The sequence below is a fragment of the Elaeis guineensis genome, chromosome 4, assembly GCF_000442705.2.
Source record: "Elaeis guineensis isolate ETL-2024a chromosome 4, EG11, whole genome shotgun sequence".
NCBI lineage: Eukaryota > Viridiplantae > Streptophyta > Magnoliopsida > Arecales > Arecaceae > Elaeis > Elaeis guineensis.
In genome coordinates, this window is record NC_025996.2 from 43,005,371 (window position 1) to 43,029,599 (window position 24,229).

The 24,229-nt window shown below is 35.4% G+C and overlaps 1 protein-coding gene across 1 annotated transcript in view; it reads left to right on the forward strand.

The window, feature by feature from the left end:
• The first annotated feature begins 706 nt into the window (after nt 1-706).
• Nucleotides 707-24,229, forward strand: part of LOC105032355 (uncharacterized) — a 40,600-nt gene continuing 17,077 nt past the window's right edge. Inside the window, exons 1-9 of the mRNA XM_073256464.1 lie at nt 707-1,037; nt 1,129-1,263; nt 1,596-1,682; nt 2,940-3,011; nt 3,667-3,877; nt 14,402-14,520; nt 14,764-15,168; nt 15,284-15,418; nt 21,372-21,509. Coding sequence (XP_073112565.1) covers nt 909-1,037; nt 1,129-1,263; nt 1,596-1,682; nt 2,940-3,011; nt 3,667-3,877; nt 14,402-14,520; nt 14,764-15,168; nt 15,284-15,418; nt 21,372-21,509 — 1,431 coding nt within the window. The 5' untranslated portion in view covers nt 707-908. The remainder of the gene's footprint in view (nt 1,038-1,128; nt 1,264-1,595; nt 1,683-2,939; nt 3,012-3,666; nt 3,878-14,401; nt 14,521-14,763; nt 15,169-15,283; nt 15,419-21,371; nt 21,510-24,229) is intronic.

Genomic DNA, 24,229 nt, shown 5'->3' on the forward strand with positions numbered 1-24,229 from the left:
TGTGGATTAACTGGATGCTGTTTTATGTTGGAGGTACGGAAAGAAAGAAATACTCGAGTTTTCTTAAACAAGAGGTCATAAGTTTACTTATTTTGCAAAGAATTATATTCTCGTTTCATATGTGGAAAAATCTCTATCCCCAAAAAAATTTTGTGGAACATGCTGCCCTATGGAATTAGGATAGAAGATTATAAAGCTCAAGTCCCAACTATGCTCCGAAGCTCTAATTCTCTTAGATATGAAGTTCTAATGTCTCATCAAGTCACGGTAGAAGAGAGAGCAGACTGCAAGTTCGGGTTGCATCTTTCGCACGAAAGAATGATTGATCTTAGTTTTATAAAATCAACCGTTTGATTATGCCTTGCATAGCTCCCAAAGCACTATAATGCTTTTATCTGGCTGCATACGGCTATTAGGTGATCTAATGATGTATGTTGTAAAAGAAGGTTGAATCATTCTTCCGCAGAAAAAATATAACCTGAACCTGTAGATTGTTTTATGAATGGTTGTTTGATTTTCTCATTGCAGTGAGCTCTCTGACTGCTTGGCTCATTTGTACCTATTAATTATAGGACAGGTACGAGATATAATTTTGAAAAGATTTTTTGCCCCAAAATATTAGTGATAAATTTTCAAATTTATTATTTTTTATAAAATAAATATAAAATTATCCGTAAAAACTAAAAATAAATTGATTTGACAATTTTGGGGTGGTACCATCGGACGAACGTTTTCTTCGAAGCCTCGGCCGATTGTCTGCACCTTCTGCGCTGAGGGTTTTAGTGAGGTCTCCTCGACAAGGTTTTTAGGGAGGTGTAGTATAATCCTACATTAGAAATCCCGGATATTGGGGTTTGCTTTTCTAAAGCGGGTCTCTCCCGTGAGCACCTTAAGTAGAAAATTCGCTAATGGAGCGGCTGAAATCTCTGATTCCGAACGACCTCAAGCGGATGATCGGCGAGAGCACGACGGAAAACCTCACCAGCACTTGCTCTTCCCTTCTTGAATTCTTCCGCCCTTTGCCTCAATTTCAGCAAGTAATTCTCGTTTTCTTGAATTCTTTTTTGATACTTCAATATATTCCGAAATTTCTTTGATGCTTTGATCGATCCATTCGGGAAATTTTAGGTTATTAAGGAGCTAACTGACCCGGAAATGGCGCTGTGTCGGAAGAGCAAGGCTGCAGCTCTGGATTCGAAGCAGAAGGGAAATGAGTGCTTCTCAAAAGAGGATTATGTGAACGCTTTAAGCCATTATTCTCAGGTATTGGGATGCTGCTTATCGTTTTTGTTTCTATCTATTTTCTAGAACTGGCAGTTTTCTTTTCTCCGAGCGTTTTTTTAAGTATGCAATTATTCTTTGTGAGTTGAAGAGTAAAATATCTTGGTTACAAAAAAAGGTCATTTCTTTTGTTGTATGATTTATTGTCCTTTGAATACTTTATTGGTTTTCATCAATTTTTATTTTTTATTTTCTTTTTGATTCATAAGTAATTGCTGCAGATCCTAAAAAAAATAGGCTTCTGCCTTTGCTCCTCGTCTTCTTCTTGTCGTTTTGGCAAACGTTTATCCATATGCATTGCTCTCTTTTAACAGGCATTACGGTATGCACCGTTGAATTATGATGATATAGATGTGAACTGGGCAGCAACACTCTATGTCAACCGTGCATCCTCCATGCATGTGAGTTTTCCTATTCCAATTGTTGTACAAGTAAATAGTAATTATCTTTATATTGGTTGATTGGGACCATTTCCTTCTTTCAGAACTTTGTTTAAGAGTTTGGGAAAAGAAGAAACTGTTGAATGCTACTCTTTCCTGATCATTGAAAAGATAAACAATCTGACAAGAATTCACACTCACCTATATAATTTTGTTCAATATGTAAAACATGCTGTGCAGTTTTTTAATCTCTGGCAGACAGTTTAGAAAGTTCTGGGCTTTGCATTGTGCTTCATATATTGTCATAGGATACTTTGTTTTTTATTTATTATTCATCATTGTTGTGAACTTACCAAGTATAGTCGAGGTTTTAAAAGCCATGTAGGCCCTAACTTGTAACTAGCTGGTATGATGCTTATTATGGCATAGTTCTAGACCACCATATGGTTCAACCAGCACTATTGGTACACTATTCTGACATGAGTGGTACATGCAAACTGATATGTGCCATACTTGAATCTGTGCAGGAAACTTTGTACACTTGCATTCTGGAAATTGATGGAAGTTGCTATTGAAGTGTTACCTAGACTCTATACAGTGCCAAGTGTCTAAATGTCTCCAAGTGTTTGACACAACCTTCAAAAATCTCAACATTGAAGTTACTTCTGTAAAATACAATTTATAAAAGAGAAAAATATCTTAAAATATGTTGAAGAAGATGACTTCATTTGTTCTATGACAGCATTAAGGAAGAAAAAAAGGTGTGACACTGCACTAGGTGGTCTATGAGTTTTGGACACATTAGATGATATTGGTTAGGGAAATATAGTCAAGAATACAAGCTTCATCAGTTGAAAAAAGGCGTTTTTCGATGGAACTCCACAAAAAAATCCTAGTGCCTACACTTTAATTGGCATAAGGATGAAACTCCATCTTTAGATTGTGATGGAGTATTGCACTTTGCTATGTTTTGTCTAAGTGTCTAAAAGTTTAAACACTATAAACACCCCGATAATTAAGTGTCTAGGTCACCTGTGAACTTAAAAATGTCAAGGTAAATGTAGGAATGTTTTGATGAATCTTTTTTCTTGAATTAATAAACCAAGCTGAATGCTCTATAATTTAATATATGATGGTATAAATTTCTCAACATGTTCTTAAGATATTACTTCATGAAACCATCATATGTTTTATCAACAATCATTAAAATATTTCTGATTCATTGGCAAAAGTTATATTCCATATCATAAACTTATGATTTATTTGCTTATCTCCCAGAAATTGGGCCTTTTGGAAGAGTGTGTACGGGATTGTAACAGAGCTATTGCACTTTCTCCTGGTTATGTTAAGGTAAGCAACGAAATTTAGTAATTTTTTAAATTTAACTTTTGAATCTCTTATTTACACAACTAATTGTGAGAATACAAGGTATATAGAATATTCTTAGTGACAAATGAGAGAAATTTTAAACCAAGATATGTGTTAAGGGAAAAATACATGAGCAGACAAGATTCTTAATTGGCTTTCTCTTGCAACTTCTTAAATGAACTTTGATGAAGAAGATTAGTAGATCAGCAGAGGAAAATCTCACCACCATGTCTGATTATGAAATTTGTTTGTATTAGGAGGTTACGGTGTGGTTATGCAATGAATGGAGACCACACTATTTGCTAGGAGGTGACCTTATTTTAAATATAGAATATGTTGCATTCTCTTATATCTAGTTGGTCATTAAAATATCATGAGCTTTTCAAGAGTTATGAATATACCTGTCAATATACGGAGAGACACATTTAGATGCACAAACCCACGGACACATACAAATATATATACGTGTATGAAGGTATCACCATTTTCCTAACTGTTGTTATTTTCACTGCTTAATTGTGTATACATTAATGGTTTCTCTTGTTATATGTAATTTAGTATGATACTTTTTCACTTTTTTTGGTTCCTGTTAATCTTCAATTACATTTTTTCACTTTATTATTTCTTTTAATTGTAGGCATGGTATAGGAGAGGGAAGGCAAATGCTTCATTAAAATGCTATGAAGTTGCAATACTTGATTTAGAAGTTGCCTTTAACATGGAAAACAGTTTGCCTAGGAAGAACCATATAAAAGAAGAGCTAAAGATGGTACTGAGCGAATTAAATAGCACAAAAGGGACAGGCACCTCAACTAGTAATGACAAAAATGAGAAATTGGAAGCTTCAGGTTTGTTTTTTTTACAAAATTGAACCATTTGTTTCTTTTTATTTTTATTTTGCTTGAAAATGTTGGTGACCAACCACTTAAATTGTGTGGAATTTCTGGTCATTGTAATTTTCTTCATGGTTTATCCATAAGCACTTTAAGTGTCCCTTGTTACTCATTTTGCAAAGCCTGACATGCTGTGAATTTATTAGGGACTAAAGTGCAAGAATAGAGGGCATTTTCTCCTGTATATGCATTTATGGATATCATCCAATGAATAGGTTGCTGAACCAGGGGTGTGTGTTGTAGTTTCATAGATATTGTATACTATGCAAGGATTGAATGATTAATTTGGGTCAGATTTGGTTAAATCTCGCTCAAGTTGCAATTTTCATCTTTTGCACAGCTAATATAACAAAATAACATCCAAAAGAGCTTTCAGAATTAAGAAAAAGGAAATATTCAACATCAAGATTCCAGATCTGACTTCAACTCAGTTGAAACAGCAGTGCACTAATATATGATATCACCACCAGCCATAGATCTAATGTGGACTGTGAATAGAATTAATGACATCAATCAATTGAATGATAATTGAAGTCTTCCATCACAAAATGATAAGATTAGAACATCAAGAGAGAGGTTATGGAGAACAAGTAAAGGATAGGAGATGATTAAGATTCAGACAAGGAGAAGAATAAAAGATTGAAGCAGATGTGCGGTTGGGGGGGGGGGGGGGTGCAGCCTGTAGCTCATTGTTCTACTCAAAATAATTCACATAGATGTCTATAGCTCACCATCCAAGAGCTGCCTGCAAAGGCCTTATTGTTAATATACTAATTGATCTCGTTTCCCACCTTGACTTGGACTCCATATCCAAGAAATAAATCTCATAAAAATCTGAGACTAATAACCCTCCAGCCAGCCAACTTTTTCTTAATTCTTTTAGAACTACTAAACTAGGAAAATAAACAATGACTGATCTTGGTATTATTGGTTTGTCTGGCCACCCAATCAGTCCACTTTAATAACTTTGTATTCTTATGTCTTTTGTTGCATGCCGAATATGGTAAAAGTTCTACTTAAAAGGAAACTATACTAGCTTCTATTGCATGCTGCATTACGGGTTATTTGGATGTCCATCACATCTCAATATCAAACCTACATCATTTGAAAACTAAATGTGAACCCAAATGCGTGACTGTAAGCTCAAAATCATGACCCACAAAAGCCCTTTTGGTTGGCCTTAGCTGCACCAGGTACATGTAAATACAATTTCTATACAAAAGATTAAAGTGTGGTTCCTTGATCGCACCACATGCCCTGTATGCAGCCATCCTATGTCATCCAGCTGCATATGAGCCAAAAATTTGGTTCGCTTAGCATTCTGTAGATGCATATACAGTAGGATTATTACCATGATGCTGCCTCCGAGGCCTACTTATCGTTGTGTGATGGCATTATTGATCCGATCAGGGAGCTAGTTGAAGGAATTCTTCTTTCTCCCTGATCGGATCACGTATGTAGCCTGTTAAGCTTTGTTTGTCCTCATAAATGGCCCACTCTTATATAGATCCATGTGAATAAGACAGTTTCAATTAGATAGTTAGCTTAGATATTGATTTTAGGCGAGATGGATACAAGTATTAATTATGGTATAATTATTGGGTTATTGCTATCAAGAAAGTACTGGGTGGTAGGCACAGTTGTTAGTTTTATTATGATTAATATTGCTATTATGTTATTCCTACGAAAAATATTGCTATAGTTATTGTATTTGATATATTTTATTTATTTAATATCATTCAAAAATACTCACCATATATGCACCTGCATATGCAGCTCACATAACGGAGATGCACTATCTAGTCCCTTTATATATATATATATATATATATATATATATATATATATATATATATATATATAGATTTTAGATGTAGATACATTCTTTGAAGTCCAAGAATTAGAAATTTCTACACAGGGCTTGTTTGGATATTTCTACAGGATTGGGCTGAAAATCCTATAGGAATCGGGCCTATTGACTTTTCAGGCTTGCATTTTCTAAGAGCCTGACCAAACTCAGCGCAGGTCTTAGCCTTGGGGTTGCAGGAATTTAAAAAAATGACCTCCCACAGGATTTGGGTTGGGTAGCATTTGGTTGATATAGGGCCATGCTTAAATGGACGGCCTATTTCATGAATCCTGCAAGATTTTCAGCCCAATCCTGTGGAAATAGACCAATAGGTTGTCAATCTTATATTTTTCCTATCCTTTCAACTTGTGTGTTTTAAACAACCAAACAGCCCCAATATCTTAACTTTTTATTTAAATAATATGAATATAAAATGGGCAAATTATTGCTTTACCTTTAACATTCTTAAACGTAGAAATGCAGCTTTAAGGTACAAACACATGCAAATAAAGAATTAACAAACCTAATAATGGAAATGGATAGCATATAATGTGTGTCTCTACTAAGAATTTGCGGCAACAAGAAGGACAAACTAGACATGCAGTAAATCAATGAATATGAAAGAAGGAACTTGAGAGGTTTGCATGGGAGCCAAGGTATGAGCATGTTTGCATGAGTGGTGTTGTATGTCTATTAATCGAGGGTGCACAACCTTAGAGAAACAGCCATGAAAGAAGCATTCTGCTGTTGTAAGTGGCACGCCTCAGCAATGATAATGCAAAGCTATGAAACAAGCATTCTGCTGTCGTAATTGACATGCCTAAGCAATGATAATGCAAAGCTATGATTAGGTAACCTTGGAATCGCTCTGACATGGCAGAATTAGCAATAACATGATGTTAGAATTGAATAATTTTATTGCATTGATAGTGTCAACTGTCAAGCAGCAAAAAGGAGGCTTTCTAAGCTATGTTGTTGATGACCAAGATTCTGTTAAAAGGAAAATTGCAACAGCAGTGAAATATAAAGCAAAATTGTTTGTATTAGGTACGTAGGACATTCCTTTAACATGTATGTGTTTGTGCTAATTGCATCATTTCACAAATATGACATGACTTATAAAAGACACGCTTGATTGATATATAATGATCCTTCGCATATAGCATTACATTACAGCCTATGGAATGGGTTTACTGAATGGGTCCACAACCATTTGATGTATAGATATACATTTAAGCATAAACATTCAGATATTGACAAGATGTTCATTAAAACACATAAACATATTCGACATAATATTCATATATTTACACTAGCAATTAATAGCATCAAGGTTCTTAAATACTGCCATGGGTGATTTGTCACACAATTCTCGATTCAACCCTTTGCAACCATAGACCCCTCTCGGTTCTCTCAAAAGCAGCATGCCTGGCATCTCGAAGATTAGAAATTACTGGCAGAACAATAGTCTGCTTGACAATTGTCATCATATGACGGCTGTGCTCGTATATAATCCTAAATCTCAATACCACATCACTATAAGGTGCTATTATGTTGTGCAATCTCATCTGCTGTGCCTGTAAGATCTTTGTCCAGTTCTTTGGTAAAGAATTTTGCAAAGAGACAATTTCACCTGCTTATTGATGGCATTACCTTGGTTTACAATTCTCTTGATTAAATTATTCATGTGAACAATGTGTTCTTTCATAATGTTGGATATTGGATTTGGTTGGGCACCCATGATGGGCTGATCCAACCTGATCCATTACATAATTACAAAAAAGAGAAAGTGGGATGTTGCAGTTTTGGGAGGTTGAGTAACCATCCAAAAGTGCAGCCTACAAAATATAGAAAAACCAAAAATGTTGGTTACAATAAGAAGAAAAAGTGAAACTTCCCATACAAAAGAAAACCAAGAAAACACCCAAAAAAACTTACTATGATTTTGAGGCATTTGAGTGGTGAAAACAACTATATTTTTTGTCAAAGTGATTGCACACTGGGGCAGTTTGGATCCATGTCCATTGTATTTTGGAGAGTGTTTAAGGTAAGTTCATTACCACTACGTCTTTCTTAATTGGTGTCCGAGCTTGAAAATTGTTTCTATGGCTCTCTAGGTGATGGAGTATTACCATGAAATTCCTGGATGTGTTTATATTGGGATTATTTTTGAATTCTTAGTTTTATATGTCCATGAAACCCTATCATGGTAACTTCATGTATAGATCGTATCTCGGCGTGATTCTTGATGATGTTCTAGCTCTCGAGGAGTAGATTATGTCTGCAAAATTTGGCCATGATTGGATGAATATGCTTTGAGATATAATGAATTAAAGTTTTTGTGAACATGGTCAAGTAGGCTACTTTCGGGCTTAATAAATTCTCACACAATGAGAATTAACCTCTGAAATTTATATGGTCTCAAAGTAGACATTACGCTCTTTCCAATGCTATGTTATATGAAAATTTTGGATGAATGGTTGGAGTGATATGAAGTCTGAAAGTTGGGGATTCAACAAGTCGAATCTGGAAAAGTTAGGGCTTTTGGAGGTTGAAGATGAAGACGAATCTGAGTCTCAGGCAAGGAAAGTGTGACACATGCTACTCTAGAAGCATTTTCTAGCAAAAAAAGCTGCACATCTGGAATCGGAATGCCAACAACAGTTGATCGGTGCCGATTGGATCACGGTAGGAGGTTGGCATGTTTCCATCTGGTGGGAAACAGTTTTTCAAATGGTGAAAATCACACACCCATGCGTATAGGGAGGCGCGTGGGGCGCATGTAGGGTTTCTCGAGGTCATTTTGGTCCAAATTTTTTCTTATAGGCTCAGAATAATGTGAGGAATTTTTCTGTTATTTTTAAATTTTTTGCAAAGCAGTAAATTATTTTTTATGAGTCTTTATTCTTTGGGACTTTGAAAATTGTAGAAAAATTATTTTTGAGCAACTAAAATTCTGGAAAAATGTATTAAAGGTCTGGAATAATCTGTTTAATGGGGTTGATGATTTGAGTTTTTTGGGTATTCCTAAGTGTTCATTTTGATTTTTCCATAATAATACGTAACCTTTTAAATTTTAATATTAAAATAATATTTAAAAAAAAGAACATTTAACAGATTGATCTTGTACATTATTTCTAATGGATTAATTTGTGTTTGTTCCCTTTATTATTGCATGATTTTAGGAATTAAACAGTTGAATAATGTACAGTTGTTCTTACATGTACTATTAAGATGATTCATTTAATGAGAACTATAAAAACATTTTGGGGGGGGGTACACAAGCTATGAGATTACTTTGTCCTGTTTTGGAATGTAAAATGAACCCTAGTCATAGTATGAAAGAACATATTGTTCACATGAATGATTTATTCAAGAGAATTGTAGATCAAGGTTATACCATTGATGAGCATGTAAAATTATCTACTTTGCAAAATTCTTTACTGAAGAATTGGGTAAAGATCTTAAAGCAGTTGAGATTGTAGAACCTAATTGTCACGGCCCGATTCCCACAATTAGAAATTGAGGATGTGAATAGCCGCTGCATCGCTACAAAGAATTGACTTTGTAGACATGCAACGCACACCACCTGTCAATAACATACCAAACTAACAAGTAATAATCACAAGCTAAGATCCGTTAACCCAAATTCTAAAACAAAATATTCACAACTGCTATTCACAGATAACTTCAGTCACATAATTTACATATTTATGCAAAGGTAGTATAAAGAAGGTTCTACAAAATTTGGAAGGTTGGTTTGAGATAGCTACTAGATCCTCACTCTAATCTCACATTCCAACCTCTATCCATCCTCATCATGCTTTGGGCTCTGTAAAAACATACAAGTTACAATAATGAGCTAATAGCCCAGTAAGTAACTAAGACATAGTCAAGAAATCGAGTTGTTGAAGCGAAATATGCACTTGATATAAAAATTGATGTATTAATATGATATTTATAGATAGAGTCAAAACATACAGCTCTACAATATAGATATAATCATGCAAACCGAAGAAACTTGTATATAGATTGAGGTATGTCAAAATCCACATTGAAACCAGATGATTACCTCCAAGTTTCCGCTGATATCATAGGATCATAATTTTTTTCAAAAGCATTACATTAACTCATCAGTCTATACGATTACGGCTGCATATAATCCCTGTGATAGGGTCCTGTATACCGCATTTAACCCTTGCAGAGTAGGTGCATAGTATCACATTTGACCCCTGTAGAGTAGGTCCATAATGCCAAATTCCAGAACAATCCATATCAATTGCTAACGTACAACCCCGTGTGGCAGGATCCATAATGTAGGTAGACTGAGAGTTCAATACGTATACACAAATTCGATTCAAACAATCTTTATTTTAACATATATAAGTTGCAACATATACAATTTTGAATCAGTATATAAAATTCATAAAAATAACTAATCATCAAACTTTCAATAATCCATATGCAGTATAATTTTCCAAATCAATGTATTCACATTTGTTAACATAAAATCCAAAGACTCATACAAGTTTTTTTAGAATTCTATCAATTAAAAATCATTGTAATATACCTGTGATTACCAATTTGCAAATCACCATAAGCGTTCGAAACTTGAAATACTCATAATTCTATGATTCATGCTTGGCTCAGTATAATTAGTATAGCAAACAAATGATGTAATTTCCAAAGTATATGGTAGCAATTAAATCAATGAACATTCCCAAGTAATAGATATTTATCATTTTGTGCAATTACTTTGATTATGTAGAGGTTACTTACCTTGCAGAAATTCCCTATCAGGTTATCTAGTGCTTCACTGGTACTACTTGGAATCTAATAATCCAAAACACATACATGTAATCTGAAATTAGTATCATATCATTGCTTTGTAATCATTTATAAACTCTTTAAATTTCTAAAACCTAAATTTCTGGTTAACCAGTCCTCTTTGCATAACAGTCCCAATTCGGGATTTATTTACCCTATCAAATAGCATCCAAAAATTTTCGAACTTTGCAGATTGGTTGAGCAGTCAATTGATAATTTCTAGTTAAATTTTCAAATTAAAATACTTAACCATCACAGAATTAAAAATCCCGGACTACCACAAGCGGATTGAATCCGCCCCAATTTAGCAACTATCTTCTTTTATTACCCCAAACCATATACTAATTAAATCTAAATTGAAATCAGATTAAATGCCAAGAGAGATTAGGATTTACTCACGTTAATGGGAGAGAACCTTAGGACAGCAACCTTGCCAAAGAAGAGGAAAGAAGAAAAGAGGAAGAAGAGAAGGAAGAAGAAGAGGAAGAAGAAGATGAAGAAGATGGGGAAAGAGAGAGAGAGCACATGTGTGAGGGAAAGAAAGAGGAATGTGCGGGAGAGAGAGGGAGAAAGAAAGAAAGAGGGAGAATGCAAGGGTGGGAGGCAGTGGAATAGGGGATTTTTCCCCCTTTCGGTTTGGGGTAAAGGTGGGCACTGCCTCACAGGCGGGCCCCAAAATTGGGTTGGGTGAACCCAACTGGGTATTATAATAATAGCACCTTATGATGATGTGGTATCAAGATTTAGGATTGTATACGAGCATAGTCATTATGTGACGACAAATATTAGACGAATGGTAGTTCTATCAGTGATTCCTAATCTTAGAGATGCCAGGCATATTGCTTTTAGGAGACTTAAAAGGGGTATATCATTGCGAAAGGTTGAATTGAGAATTGTGTGACAGATCACTCATGACCAGGGTTTGCTGAATTAGTCTGATTCGGGCAATTTTGAAGTGTGTTGAACCGTATCGATGGTTAGCTGGTGTGGTTCGGACGTCCAATTCGAAAACTCCATGCGAACAGAGAGAGGGAGAAGGAAAGAGAGGAAGACAGAGAGAGGGGAGGGAAGGAGAGGGGAAGGCCGGTGGTGGCCCTTTGAGGCTGCCTGAGGGCTGAGCTTCTCGATCTTCACGGCCTCCATGAGATGCGAGAAGAGAGAGAGATCGAGAGAGAGAGGAAGGGAAAGGAGGGAGGGGAAGGCGGCAAGGAGGCTATCGGAGGGCCATTGGCGGAGGACCGTGGAGCTCCAGAGGTCTCAACAGCCCTTCGGTGGCCACCACAGGCATCTCCACGGGCCTCCTTTTCCTTCCCTCCCTCTCTTTTTTTTTTCCTCTCCGGTTCATCTTCTGTTTCTGTGTCGGTTTAGGTTTGATACAGTCTGGTACGAGGGCATACCGACTTGTACTGTCGGCTGGCTGGCATGGGGTCTAGTTCCGAGTTGGTGATCCTTGCCCATGACACTATTTGAGAACCTTGGTGCTATTAATTGCTAGTCTAAATATGTGAATATTTTGTTGAATATGTTTATGCATTTCAATTATATAAACATCTTATAAATATCTGAAAATTTATTGTAATGTGCTTTTGTGTGAATGGCATGCAATTTACATTTTTATGCGATATGATATGATTAAATATCTATTGAATCGAATTTGAATAATATGATTAAGTGGGAGTTCTGGGGTTAATAGGAATTAGAAGAATTTCTCCCCTAGAATTATATCTTGTGCAGTTAGTGTTAAATTATAATTAGATATTAGATTATGGAGGATGATTGGGAATACTGTGAACTTTCGATTATGTGACTAGTATAAAGTTATTATTGATTAATTTGTAATTTGCTGCAAGATTAACATGATATTGTGTTTGTTGCTAATTGATAGTGTGTGCATGTCTCTATATAGTTGAATTAGTCATGGCAAATGCGTCTAAGAATATTGTGAAACAATTGAACAAAGGCGAGAAATTAAACGGTAAATGATATATGGCATCGTAAGGTTCAGTAAATACTTGAGGAACAAGAGGCCAAAGAGGCTGCTTCCATACCATAGTTCAACACGAAAGGGGCACTACTGCTCACATGGGAGAGACGATAAGGTCTACCAGGATTGGAAAAAGAAGAATAGTTTTGCTTGCATTACATTGCCCAGCAGCATGGAAAATGGCATAATGTGTGACTATGAGAAGTATGAGACTATCCATGAGTTGTGGAAAGCTCTTAAGGAAGCCTTTGGAGGCACTTCAGCTTCCAAATTGAGAAGGCTGGCTGTCAAGTTAGACATCTATAAAATGCACCCAAGTGTTACAATAAGGTAGTATATGTGAGATATGTCAAACATGATCAGAGAGCTTAAGTCTGTTGGTGATGTACTCATTGATGAGTAGCAAGTGTAGGTAGTGATTCGTTCCTTACCTAAGAGCTGGAAGTACAAGGTTATCAATATGATGCACAATTACATTGTCAAGACCTTTGAGGATATTAGGCGTCATCTGGAGCTGGAGGAGGGTCACCTAGAGGTGACAAAATATTCTAACCAAGCCTATGGGGCTGAGGCTGGTCCGAGCAAAGCTCCTAGGTACAAGCCAAAGAAAGGTTGGAAGCCTTATGAGAAAGATAAGGGAGCAGGTTAGGAACCCAAGAAGGCTAAGAAGAACAAGCGCAAGAAAGGAAAATGCATTGGTAAGAAGGACAAGACAGTGATAACTTGTTTTATCTGTGGCAAGCTGGGTCATTTAGCTTGTGAGTGCGCTAACTGAAAACAGGTATTGCCTTACAATACCATTCAAATGTATGCTTATGTTTCTAACAGTTCATTTTATATTCTATGATGGGACGAAGCAACCTCATAGCTCGTGCCCCCTTCAATGCTTTTGTAGTTATCATTAAACAAACCATGTTAATAATACATGCAAGAACATCTATACATTATTCGACTGCTTAATCCCTTAACTCATGCATTAATAAAGGGAATAAACACACATTAATGCATTAAAAATAATGTACAAGGTCAATGGGTAACATGTTCATATTTTAATACTATTTTAATATTAAAAGATCACGTATTGTTATGGAAAAATCAAAATTAATACTTAGGAGTACGCAAAAACTCAAACTAAGCATCAACCTCATTAAACAGATTATTGCAGACCTTTAACATATTTTTCCAGAATTTTAGTTGCTCAAAAAATAAATTTTCTGCACTTTTCAAAGTCCTGAGAAATAAAAATTCATAAAAATATTTTATTGCTTTACAACATATTTTAAAAATCATAGAAAAATTACTCACATTATTCCGAGTCTATAGGAAAAAGGTTGGACCAAAATGACCTCCGAAAAACCCTACATGTGCCCCATGCACCTCCCTATACATGTGGGGGTGCAATTTTCACCATTTGAAAAACTGCTTCCCACTAGATGGAAGTACGTGCCAATCATAGCACGTGGCCTACACGCACCACCACTTCGACCTCCTATGGTGGTTGGATCGGCACCGATCGGTGGCATTCCGATTTCGGATATGATTTTTTTTGTTAGAAAATGCTTCTAGAGTGGTGTGTGTCACACTTTCCTCGCCTATGACTGAGATTCATCTTCATCTTCAACCTCCAAAATTCCTAATTTTCTAGATTAATGGAAGAATTTTCAAAAGATCAATGGCAGTAGGAAATGGAAATTGGCAATTTCCTTCTGCATGGCAATGCCTTTATTTTGATATCAATGACAATGTAATTTCATGTGGATATTTATAATATTTATTTGAATTTTTCAAGGAATGATATGTTATTGGACTTAAATGACAGCTGAACTGCACCCTGTTGCACTACAATGTGTCGTCACACCATCTAAAGGCAGAGGAATGACTTCTTCATGTGGCATCCCTCCTGCTTCATTGCTTCATTGGGAAGAACCTCTTGCTGCGGTATAGTTTATGGCTCCTTCAGCTGCATCATGTCATCTGATTTTTGTGTCTGTCTTCTTCTTTTTATTTATTTATCCACATTTATGTATGACAAGTAAACAATGCCAGGCGTCTCAACTGATCCTAACAATAATTCATCTTCAGGCAATCAACATCATATAATTCTAGATTTTCAGTCATATTTGAATTATGTCCTTCTGCTGAGGTTGCTGTATGTTTCTTACTTGTAGCAGTGAACTGCAGATTGTGATGAAGTCTTGCCGGGAAACTCATTGCCATTTTTGCTTCAATGAAGTTCCAGCGGACATCTTATTCTGTCATTCATGTACTATACCAATTTACTGCTCTCAGCATTGCCATGAACAAGCTGGAGGGCAACAGTTTCTAAGGAACAAAGGCAGTTTCACTGCACAGAAGAGTCTATCACCAGAACTTGAAAAACATATAATGAATGCCAGCTTGGCAAACCGAGTCAGTTGCACCACAGCAGATATGAACATAAAGCAAATTTCTGAACACAGACATGAATGTGGAGGTGTGCATTGGTCTGCTGTTTTGCCTCATGATGTTGTTTTGGCTGGACGAGTAATGTCTAAGTATATAGAAAAAAAGTCTTCTGGGAAGATTTCTAATCCCATGGAAACTTTGGTAAAGATCTTGGTTTACTTCTTTGGATATTTGCTGCTAACTGCTTTATGCTCTCAACATCTTCAGGAAAGATCTGTTGCCATGGTTAACATCACTTTTGCCATTGTTTTGGCAGGAGTTCGCCCACAATTACTGTCAGATTCCTTCCGCTAATAAATTGGAGTTGCATATATATGCAACTGTCCTTTCGTATTGTCTCCAGCATTTTTATGGTTCAGATTTCCCATCCACTAGGGCTTCTGTATCACAGGTAATCTGCAAATTATTATTATTTTTTTTTGAGAACTTTTTTAATCCTTTCCTGGGAAAGTACCTAAAAATTTAGATTTTCTTTTTAAAATGCATGAAGTGCATTTAATTCACAATAAAGTTCATTGATTGAACTGGGGTATCTCCACAAGTAGCAGTACTTCATAGGGGGGCTGTGTTAGCATATAATGCTATTAGATGTCATTTTACCTTCATTAAAAAGCTATTTTTGTGAATTAGAGATTGCTTACATTTTTCATTGAGCTTATAATACCATAAATACTGAAAGCCATTTATGGGTGAGATAACAAAATATGAACATGGAAGATGTCAAAAAACATTCCAAGCATTGGAACTGACATCAAAGAATAAATTTGTCATGCCATCCCTTGTGAATTGGATATTGCTTTGTTTCTCAATGTCATGAAGCCACATTGAGTCGAATGTTTAAATATCCAAAAGCTACGAGGTCTATGCATTTACCAGCTGCCTTCCTCTTAAATATCTGGCTAGGCTTAGGCCTCCCTTTTCTGTCAAAAGAAGTCAGCATTTGAGTATGCAGCTGTGCTCTTTACACCTCTAATGAGGATAAATGCCCACCATTTATACCAAGGATAGACTTCAAATGCAATACACACTCAATAAAATCTACATATTTGTACACAATATATGCAATTTAAATAGAACATCCCTAGCAAACGTACATTCTCCAATGGAATATCATAGATGGGCAGTTTGCCCCGTAGATTTTAAAAGAACTAAATGTTTGGGACCATGAACAATTAAATGATACCGTTAAACTGCAGCTAGTAATATGGACAGAGCCAAGGTATTTGCTTGCATGGGTGATAGCTAGAGCTAGAACATCCATAAAAAAGATTGTCAGCTAAGGTGGATTGGATCTGTGGGGCATTCTTCTAGGCAACAGTATCCAAGGAGAAAACTCTCAGTAGATTGAGAAAAATTTTGGTGTTTTTCACAAAGAAAGAGAGCCAAAGCATAAAGATGCCAATATGCTAGTGGAAATGAATGTGAACAGACGTGAAATAAGTGCTACCAAGGTTTTACATATTGTTGGAATGGGTTGGTATACCAGGGCTATACCATTCTGATAGGGTTCTATTATTGGCCCACCTCCCCATCCCTTCACACCCCCCCCCCCCACCCGAAACCCCAGCCCATCGTGGGGGGTCGGGTCACTGAAGCCGCATCTTGGTTGGGTTGGTTTGGTATTGACTGGCATAGATCCCTCCTTGGCCGGTACAATGAATGGATTGTGCATCCTGGTTGAAATGGTTGATACCGGTTGGTACCAATACAATCGATTCGAAGGGCATTCAATAGGGCTTAATATAAAAAAATTCTCATGGGAAAGAGAGGATAAGGGAGACCTCATCCTCTATGTCGGCATCAAGGGAGCAGTCTTGATGGTGTTGTTGAATTATTAGAAATCAATAGAATATAAATGTATACAAAAAAGTACCAATCCATTACAGTGTTGGACATCTGTCATGGTGGTTGGATGTTTATGTTTGCTATGAAGACACATGGGTTTGAATTTAAGCAATGACATGTTTAATTGAATGTATTCTTGTCAAAAAAAAAATGCCAATAACTTTTCATATGTCATCATTAAATTGTAATAAATATTTTTATTGTCTTGGTGAGTTATTTTCTCGATAAAATTATTATCTACTATTTGGCTGAATTTAAAATTTTTCATGTTTTCTTAATTTTTTTTTGCCATGTGGAAAAAATATTTTTGCCAATAGCTTTTTGCATGTCAGTGAAAAGTTTGTCTGGATGAGTTATTTTTGTCAATAAATTATCATTTTATTATCTAGATGGATCATAAAAATTATTTTTGTTATCGTTGCTTTGTGCGGACGAATTTTCAAGAAAGGGTGATGATAACAATTACGTATAGTTAAATTATTATTTACTAATTCCTGTATATTATATAATAATTTCATGAAACTACTCATCTCTTGAACAAAAATACTGATATATATAATAATTTAATGATATATTTAGTAATTTGTGCAGAAAATATGCATTGTAAGGATATAAATATATAATATTTATTTTATTTTTGTGCTAATGAGGATGTAAATATGTAGCATTTATATATTTTTTCTGGTCGGGGATAAAAATAATATTGCATGTAATTTGAACCAATGCACCTGTATGCATGGTTCTTCCTTTTAACCACTGAGTGCGAAGATACATTCAAAAGAGACACATATTTTACTTAAAGGACGCAAAAGAAGCAACAAACTAAAAAAGGGACTTTTGGCCATCCTGGTATGACACTTGGATGCTGCCCCATACATATCTCAGGTATTGGTTCCAAATTGGTTTGGCAAAAAACTAAGACCACCTCTAGTATGGGTTTTTAAAACCTTGAGTACTAAAATTAATAAGGTAAACAAAGATAAAATATTTCTTGTCTAAAACTATAATAACAGAGAAGGATAGTAGTTGCAAGATATGAGTATTTCCCTCTAACATGAACTCTCTTATGTTAGAATGAACATGCATCTGCTCGATCTTACTAAGAGGAGAAAAATTTTCATGAATGTTGGAACTTGGAAGGTAAACAGTTGCAAGTGTCATCAAAACAGAAAATGTTGGTGATATATAGATATTGGTCATTTGAACTTAGAAGGTATATAAAGTTTTATCAAAATCAAAAACCTTGGAGAACTTGAAGATTGGTTTTGAAATTACTTCTTTTTCAAACCTATGAAGATGAGGTAAATCATCAATGCATACATATTATGTACATCGGAAGCCAGTGAAGAGTTCAAATTATGCAACCATCCACTAGGTTCACTGTCACGTTATATTCAATGGCATTAGCTTATAAGTTGATATATTAGCAGTAGATTCTATCATGAAAAGAATACATGGAACTAATTAAATAGTAGCTAGTTTTTGTTTTTTAAAATTTTGATTCTTTTATTGTACAACGAGACCTAATTCCTGTAGCGAAACAGTCACCTTGGAATAGTTGCCTTGGCAAAGAATTAAAAACCAATTGGTTGATTTTATGTTGACAGTTGATTCGAGAATACTCTCAAAGTTTATCATGCAAATCAGGTCAAAAAGTTTATCTGCAAACTCCACCTTTTATTTGGGGTACATTAATTCATGGGATTTTCTTTGTTCTAATAGGAACATTAATTCATGGTAATTATATACAGATACTATATTTTTGGATGTAGTGGTAATTACTATAATATACGTCTAGAGAGTAAAAACAAACTTGTAGTAAGAAAAAAAGCTACCATCACGCAGATTTTATTTAATTGTTATTTTCATTTTTTTCTTCCTTTTCATGTTTACAAAACTGTAACCTTTTATCAATCTGTATATGGGATTGGATGCATAAGAATGCCAGCCATCTATGCATGGCCTTATACTAATTTGTATCTCTTTCCAACTAAGAAAACCTATGCGGCTGTACAGCATACCTGGACATGTGTAATTGGCACATGTTGAAGGACCATGAGTAGGATCCATCTGTGGACTGTGGGCCCCTACCATGTAATCCAATCATTGCATGGCACGTGGATAATAATTAAAAAATTAACATGCTATTGTTTAAATGTATAATTTTTTTTCCAATGAACATGATACACTAATTTGAAAAAAATATTATTTTATGAAGTGAATGATGAAATGATGAACAACATGCTGTTTAGATTAGCCATGGTTGAAAATAAGGGCCATTATAATGTTATTACTTATTAGGCTGTTATAACAGTTTCAGAGGGGGGTCAGCTGGGTTATACATATTAATAACAGGCATTTAAATGATAACCATTGTTTGACTTGACCAGTATCATGTTACTATTGGAAGTTATATAATGAAAATAGTGGCTGTTGTTTGTAAATCAGATGTTTCTTAATGAAATAATATTATTTAGAAAATCAAGTTTTGGCATCAACTTTCCCCGAATAAAGTCAGTGCCATCCAGGAAAAATAACATTGTTATTTTTGCCTTTGTTTTTTTTTTTTTTTTTTCCTTTTTGTTGTAACACCACCATAACAGTTATATGACCATTATAGTGGTAATTGTTTTAATATTAAATTTTTTTTTCGAGGATGGAGTCCATAAAGGCCATAATAACCATTATCATGGCCACCGCTGGTTTCTAGAGGGGTCTGCCATAATGACATGATGCCATTATTGAAACCTTGATTAAATGTATATTGCGGCAAAATAACAGCTAAATAAAAGGTCATTACTGAAAGGCCTGTTATCTATGTCAACATGCATGCATGCATCTGTATGCTCACACATATGTCAGTGTCCGTGTTTATAATGATTAAAATATTTTTCAAAGGAAACTTGTAGCTAAATCAAACTCAAGGTGGTGCTAGATCTTGTACTCTACCTTCACTGTGGTTATTTGGGTAATTTAACTTTTGGCATAAAGAAAATGTTTATTCCTAATGTATACCCATTAATCAGTGAGTATTGTCTATCAACCAGTAGGCCTCTTATCTAGTCTTGTGCAGGCATTTTTGTGGTCTTGTGCATGATGCCTACAGGAAGAACCTAGAAATGGGCCTGTTGCCACTCAAGCACTGCTTGACTTGCCATATTAATTCTTACATCATAATATTTTACAGGCCTCTTCTCCCACGTTACATTAATTCTTTATGCACTCCTTTCATGCAGATCATGATCCTGGTCTTGCATGATTAAAGAATACATGGAAAGAATACATCAACCATTGCCACTTATGCCTGGATGATATCATGCAAAAAGCAAATCAGTCAATGTAAAATAAAGAATTGCATGTTTTGTTAGTATAATGGAATCCTATCAACCTAAACTTTTATCCCTGTTGAGCTTTAAAATATTGGCCATTATAACATTATGGAAATTGTTATAATGATTTTAATGTCTCCATTATATCATATAACAGTAATAGCAAAAATTGAAATAACAACAGCTATATAATTAGTTAAAAATATTGTTGTTCAACTAAAATAATGACTGTTAGAGATACTTTCAGTACTCATCTCAATAAAATCTTCTGTATTTTTTTTGGAAATAATGCATTATAAAATAAGGTGGTGGATAATTACAAAAAATTAATGATATTGTGGTTAGGTATGTATCACGTATCGAATATTTATTGAAATCCAATGGCTAAGGAAGCAAGTTAATGTTAGTTAGTTTCTTTCTATATCATTTATTCATTTTGGATGCCAAGAGACAAATTGGACAAGTCCTCTTGTACTAAAGCATTAAATGAGAATTTGATAACATCTGTATTTGTTTGCTCACACTGGATGTGCCAATTAGCTGTGGCCTTTTCATCCAAATTATGGATAACTGAGCCAGTTAATGCTATTTTGCAACAAATTTGTACAATTTTGCCTCATATTTTAACAATCATTATTTTTTCCCATCCGTGCACAACCGTGGACTGTCTGTTAACAATAGATAATGGTTTTAGAAGCATAAGTCCTTATTTGAGAGCTTTAGCATTCTTCAAACCGTAATTTCTATGTGAATGGAGCTGTATGTGAAAATTTCCATGCAGAAGTCTTGGGTTTTGTACCAAATAAGCCCCCCTTCAGTAATAACCATAAATATATCTCAACAGTTATTGTATTTACGGACTAAAGGCTTGTGGACTCTTAGTAGCTATTGGATAGTTTCATCTTATGCTTATATTTGTGATTTTATATATGAATTCTTTCCTGATATAATAATATTAAGTGAAATATTAAAAAACATGTAAATATAACTTTTGCCTGACAGACATTGATTTGATGCTTAATCTTATTTATCAAGCTTTTTATATTTTGCATGCACCATATTGGTATTTTAATAACTTCAAGTAGAAAAATAAAATCTAAGATTTATGCAGCTTTCAGTTATGTTTACCATTTAACAAAATAGTGACATGAATTTTCACCTTTTCTGCAGTTGGTACTGCTGATTTCCCAACTCAAGGTTAATTCTATGGCAGTTGTCCATATGAAATCATTAGATGGACATGAGGCACCGAAGAAGCCAATAAAGCTTTCCACAGTAGAAAATGCTTTTACCTGTAATACAGAACAGGTTTGTTTGAGAATGATATATGTTGAGTGTCATGCTATTGTCCCATATAAACCTATTTATTTCATAGCAGCTGATAGTTCTCTGTTAAGCATTGATTCATTGAAAAAAAAAATTTCTTGAGAATATATATATTACCTTGTACTTCATATCATAAGGTTTTAAAAAATATGATTTATTGATTAAAATGGCAGCCTTTGTCTTTATCATGGAATCTATCCATATCAGAATTTATGCTACACATTTCTGAATAATATTTCATTTGGTCTATGTTTAATAAGACTGGCTGTCCAGAGAACTATTAAAAATAATGACTTTTAAAACTTAAAACAAGGAGTCAGCATTGACTGCGACGCGAATAAGAAATGTAGTGGGGCTTGGTGTTAGAAAAACATTGTCACCGTGGCTCATCCCTTCTTGCTTCCTCCACCGCTATTAGTTTCCCATTCTGTAGACAGCTGTGATTGAATATAGTGGTTACATTATTATAATTGTACATACAAGTATCCTACCATCTGCATGGTTTGGTTAAGTAGTTTTTGAGACTGTAAGTGATGGGGCTGAAGTTTGGTAATTGTCTGTTTTTCTAATAAGCATTTTCTGTTATCTTAGAAAAATTTGCTGAATTGTCGTAAGCTGGTCCAAAGGTTACCTGTATTTTTAAAGCTAATGTGGTGATGATTGCCTATGTAATCACCACATCCTTCATATGAGTGAATCTTTATGGTTGTTATATTAGGATTGCTCTAGTTTGTTTGGAAGAAGAGCAATCAGGTTAAAAGTTTCAAGCAAAGTTGTTAAAGGCGCACCTGAGGTGCAAGAGGCTCAAGGCGATGGTCCCTGCGACTCTTACCCCCTTAGGTGAGGCAAGGTGGTTGAGGCGCTGCCTTGGCGCTTGAGGTGCGTGCCTGACCTAAGCTCCAAAGGCGCACCTGAGGCGCGCTTCAGCTCCTTTAGTTAGGAGGGAAAAAAAGGACGACAGAGGCTTTTTGGGAAGTCAGACAGACCCTTTGACTTTGACACAAAGGAGAAAAAAAGAGTGAGACGACGGAAAAGAGGGCAGTCCATGGTCACCGATCAAAGATCCACGGCCATCGGAGCACCGCCCCAACCATCGGAGAAGAGAGCCCACTCATCGATTGATGCAACCGAGGACCCACGGTTGCCGATCGAGACCCACAGCCATCGGAGCACCACCTCAGCCGTCGGAGAACAAACCCACTTGTTGATTGATGCAACCAAGGACCCACAATCACCGATCGAAGATCCACAGCCGTCGATCGATGACCCCACCCATCGGAGCCACCACCAAACAGTACGATTCCATTTTTTTCTTTGTTTTCTTTCTTTCCCTTCTTTCCTCTTCTCACTGTTTTTTTTTTTTTGACGACGTTCTTTTTTTTTTTTTTTTGTCATCTCTAGTAACCTTTTTTGCACTGCTCATCATTCCCTCTTTTTTTTTTTGTTGGCGATGTTCCTTCTTTTTTTTTTCTTGTCATCTACAGTAACTTTTTTGGGCTTTTTTTTTTCGATTTTGTAACACAGCAACATTTTTTTTCGATTACATTCTCCCTTCTCTTTTTTTCTTTTTGGGCTTTTTTTTTGGGTCACATAACCAACCCATAGTGTATGTAATAGAATTTTTTTTTCGGGCTGATTTTGTTATCATTGTTTGGCACCTATTTTAGGAGGTTAAAATGAATTCCGAAAGCCATGGGTCATCTAAAAAAGATCCAATGTAGAAGTATGCACATTTGACTAACCCAACAGGCAAAAACAAAAATGATATTATTTGTAATTTTTGTGGAAAAATGATTAAATGAGGGATTTATTAGGTAAAACAGCATATAGTTAGAGGGTTTCAAAATGCCAGGGGTTGCCAAAAATGTCCACCACATATTCATGAAGAGATTAAAGATTATATGTTAAGGAAAGTGGAGGAAAAGAAACAAGGTGATTTGTTGCCTGATTTTGATGATATGGAAGATTATGGTGTTGATGAAGAAGATGAAATTTAGGTGGTTGGTCCTCGTAGTAAAAGAAATGATGGTATCAGCGAAAGTTCTATGGCTAGTAGCAAGGCACCTAGCTCAAAGAAACCAAAAGAGAAGGGTCCTATAGATTTGTATTTTACTCCTGATGCAGAAATGGTTGTTCATAGTAAAAAAGAAGACAAAGGAAAGCAAACTACTATCAATGAAGTTTGCAAAAAAGAATTAAGAGACAAGGCTTGTAGAGAGTTGGCTAAGTGGATGTATGATGTCGGCATTCCATTTAATGTTATGAATTATCCAAGCTTTGCTGCTGCAATTGAAGCAACTGGATAATTTGGTCCTGGCATGAAACTTCCAAGTTATCACGAGGTTAGGGTCCCTTTGATAAGAAAAGAAGTTGAGCATACTAGAGATTTGATGAAGGGCCACCAAGAAGAGTGGGCAAGGTATGAATGCTCGATTATGTCAGATGGTTGGAAGGATGAGATTGCAAAGAAGGATATAATCAACTTTTTAGTGAACTCTCCTAAAGGATCGGTATTCATCAAATTTGTTGATGCTTCCCATACTGTCAAGAGTGAATATCTTTATTCAAATTGCTTGATGACATGGTGGAGCAAATTGAAGAAGCAAATGTCATTTAAGTGGTGACCAATAATGCCTCTAATTATGTAGCTGCAGGTAGAATTCAATGTGAATAAATTTTTTCATCTTTAAGTTTTAAGAAAT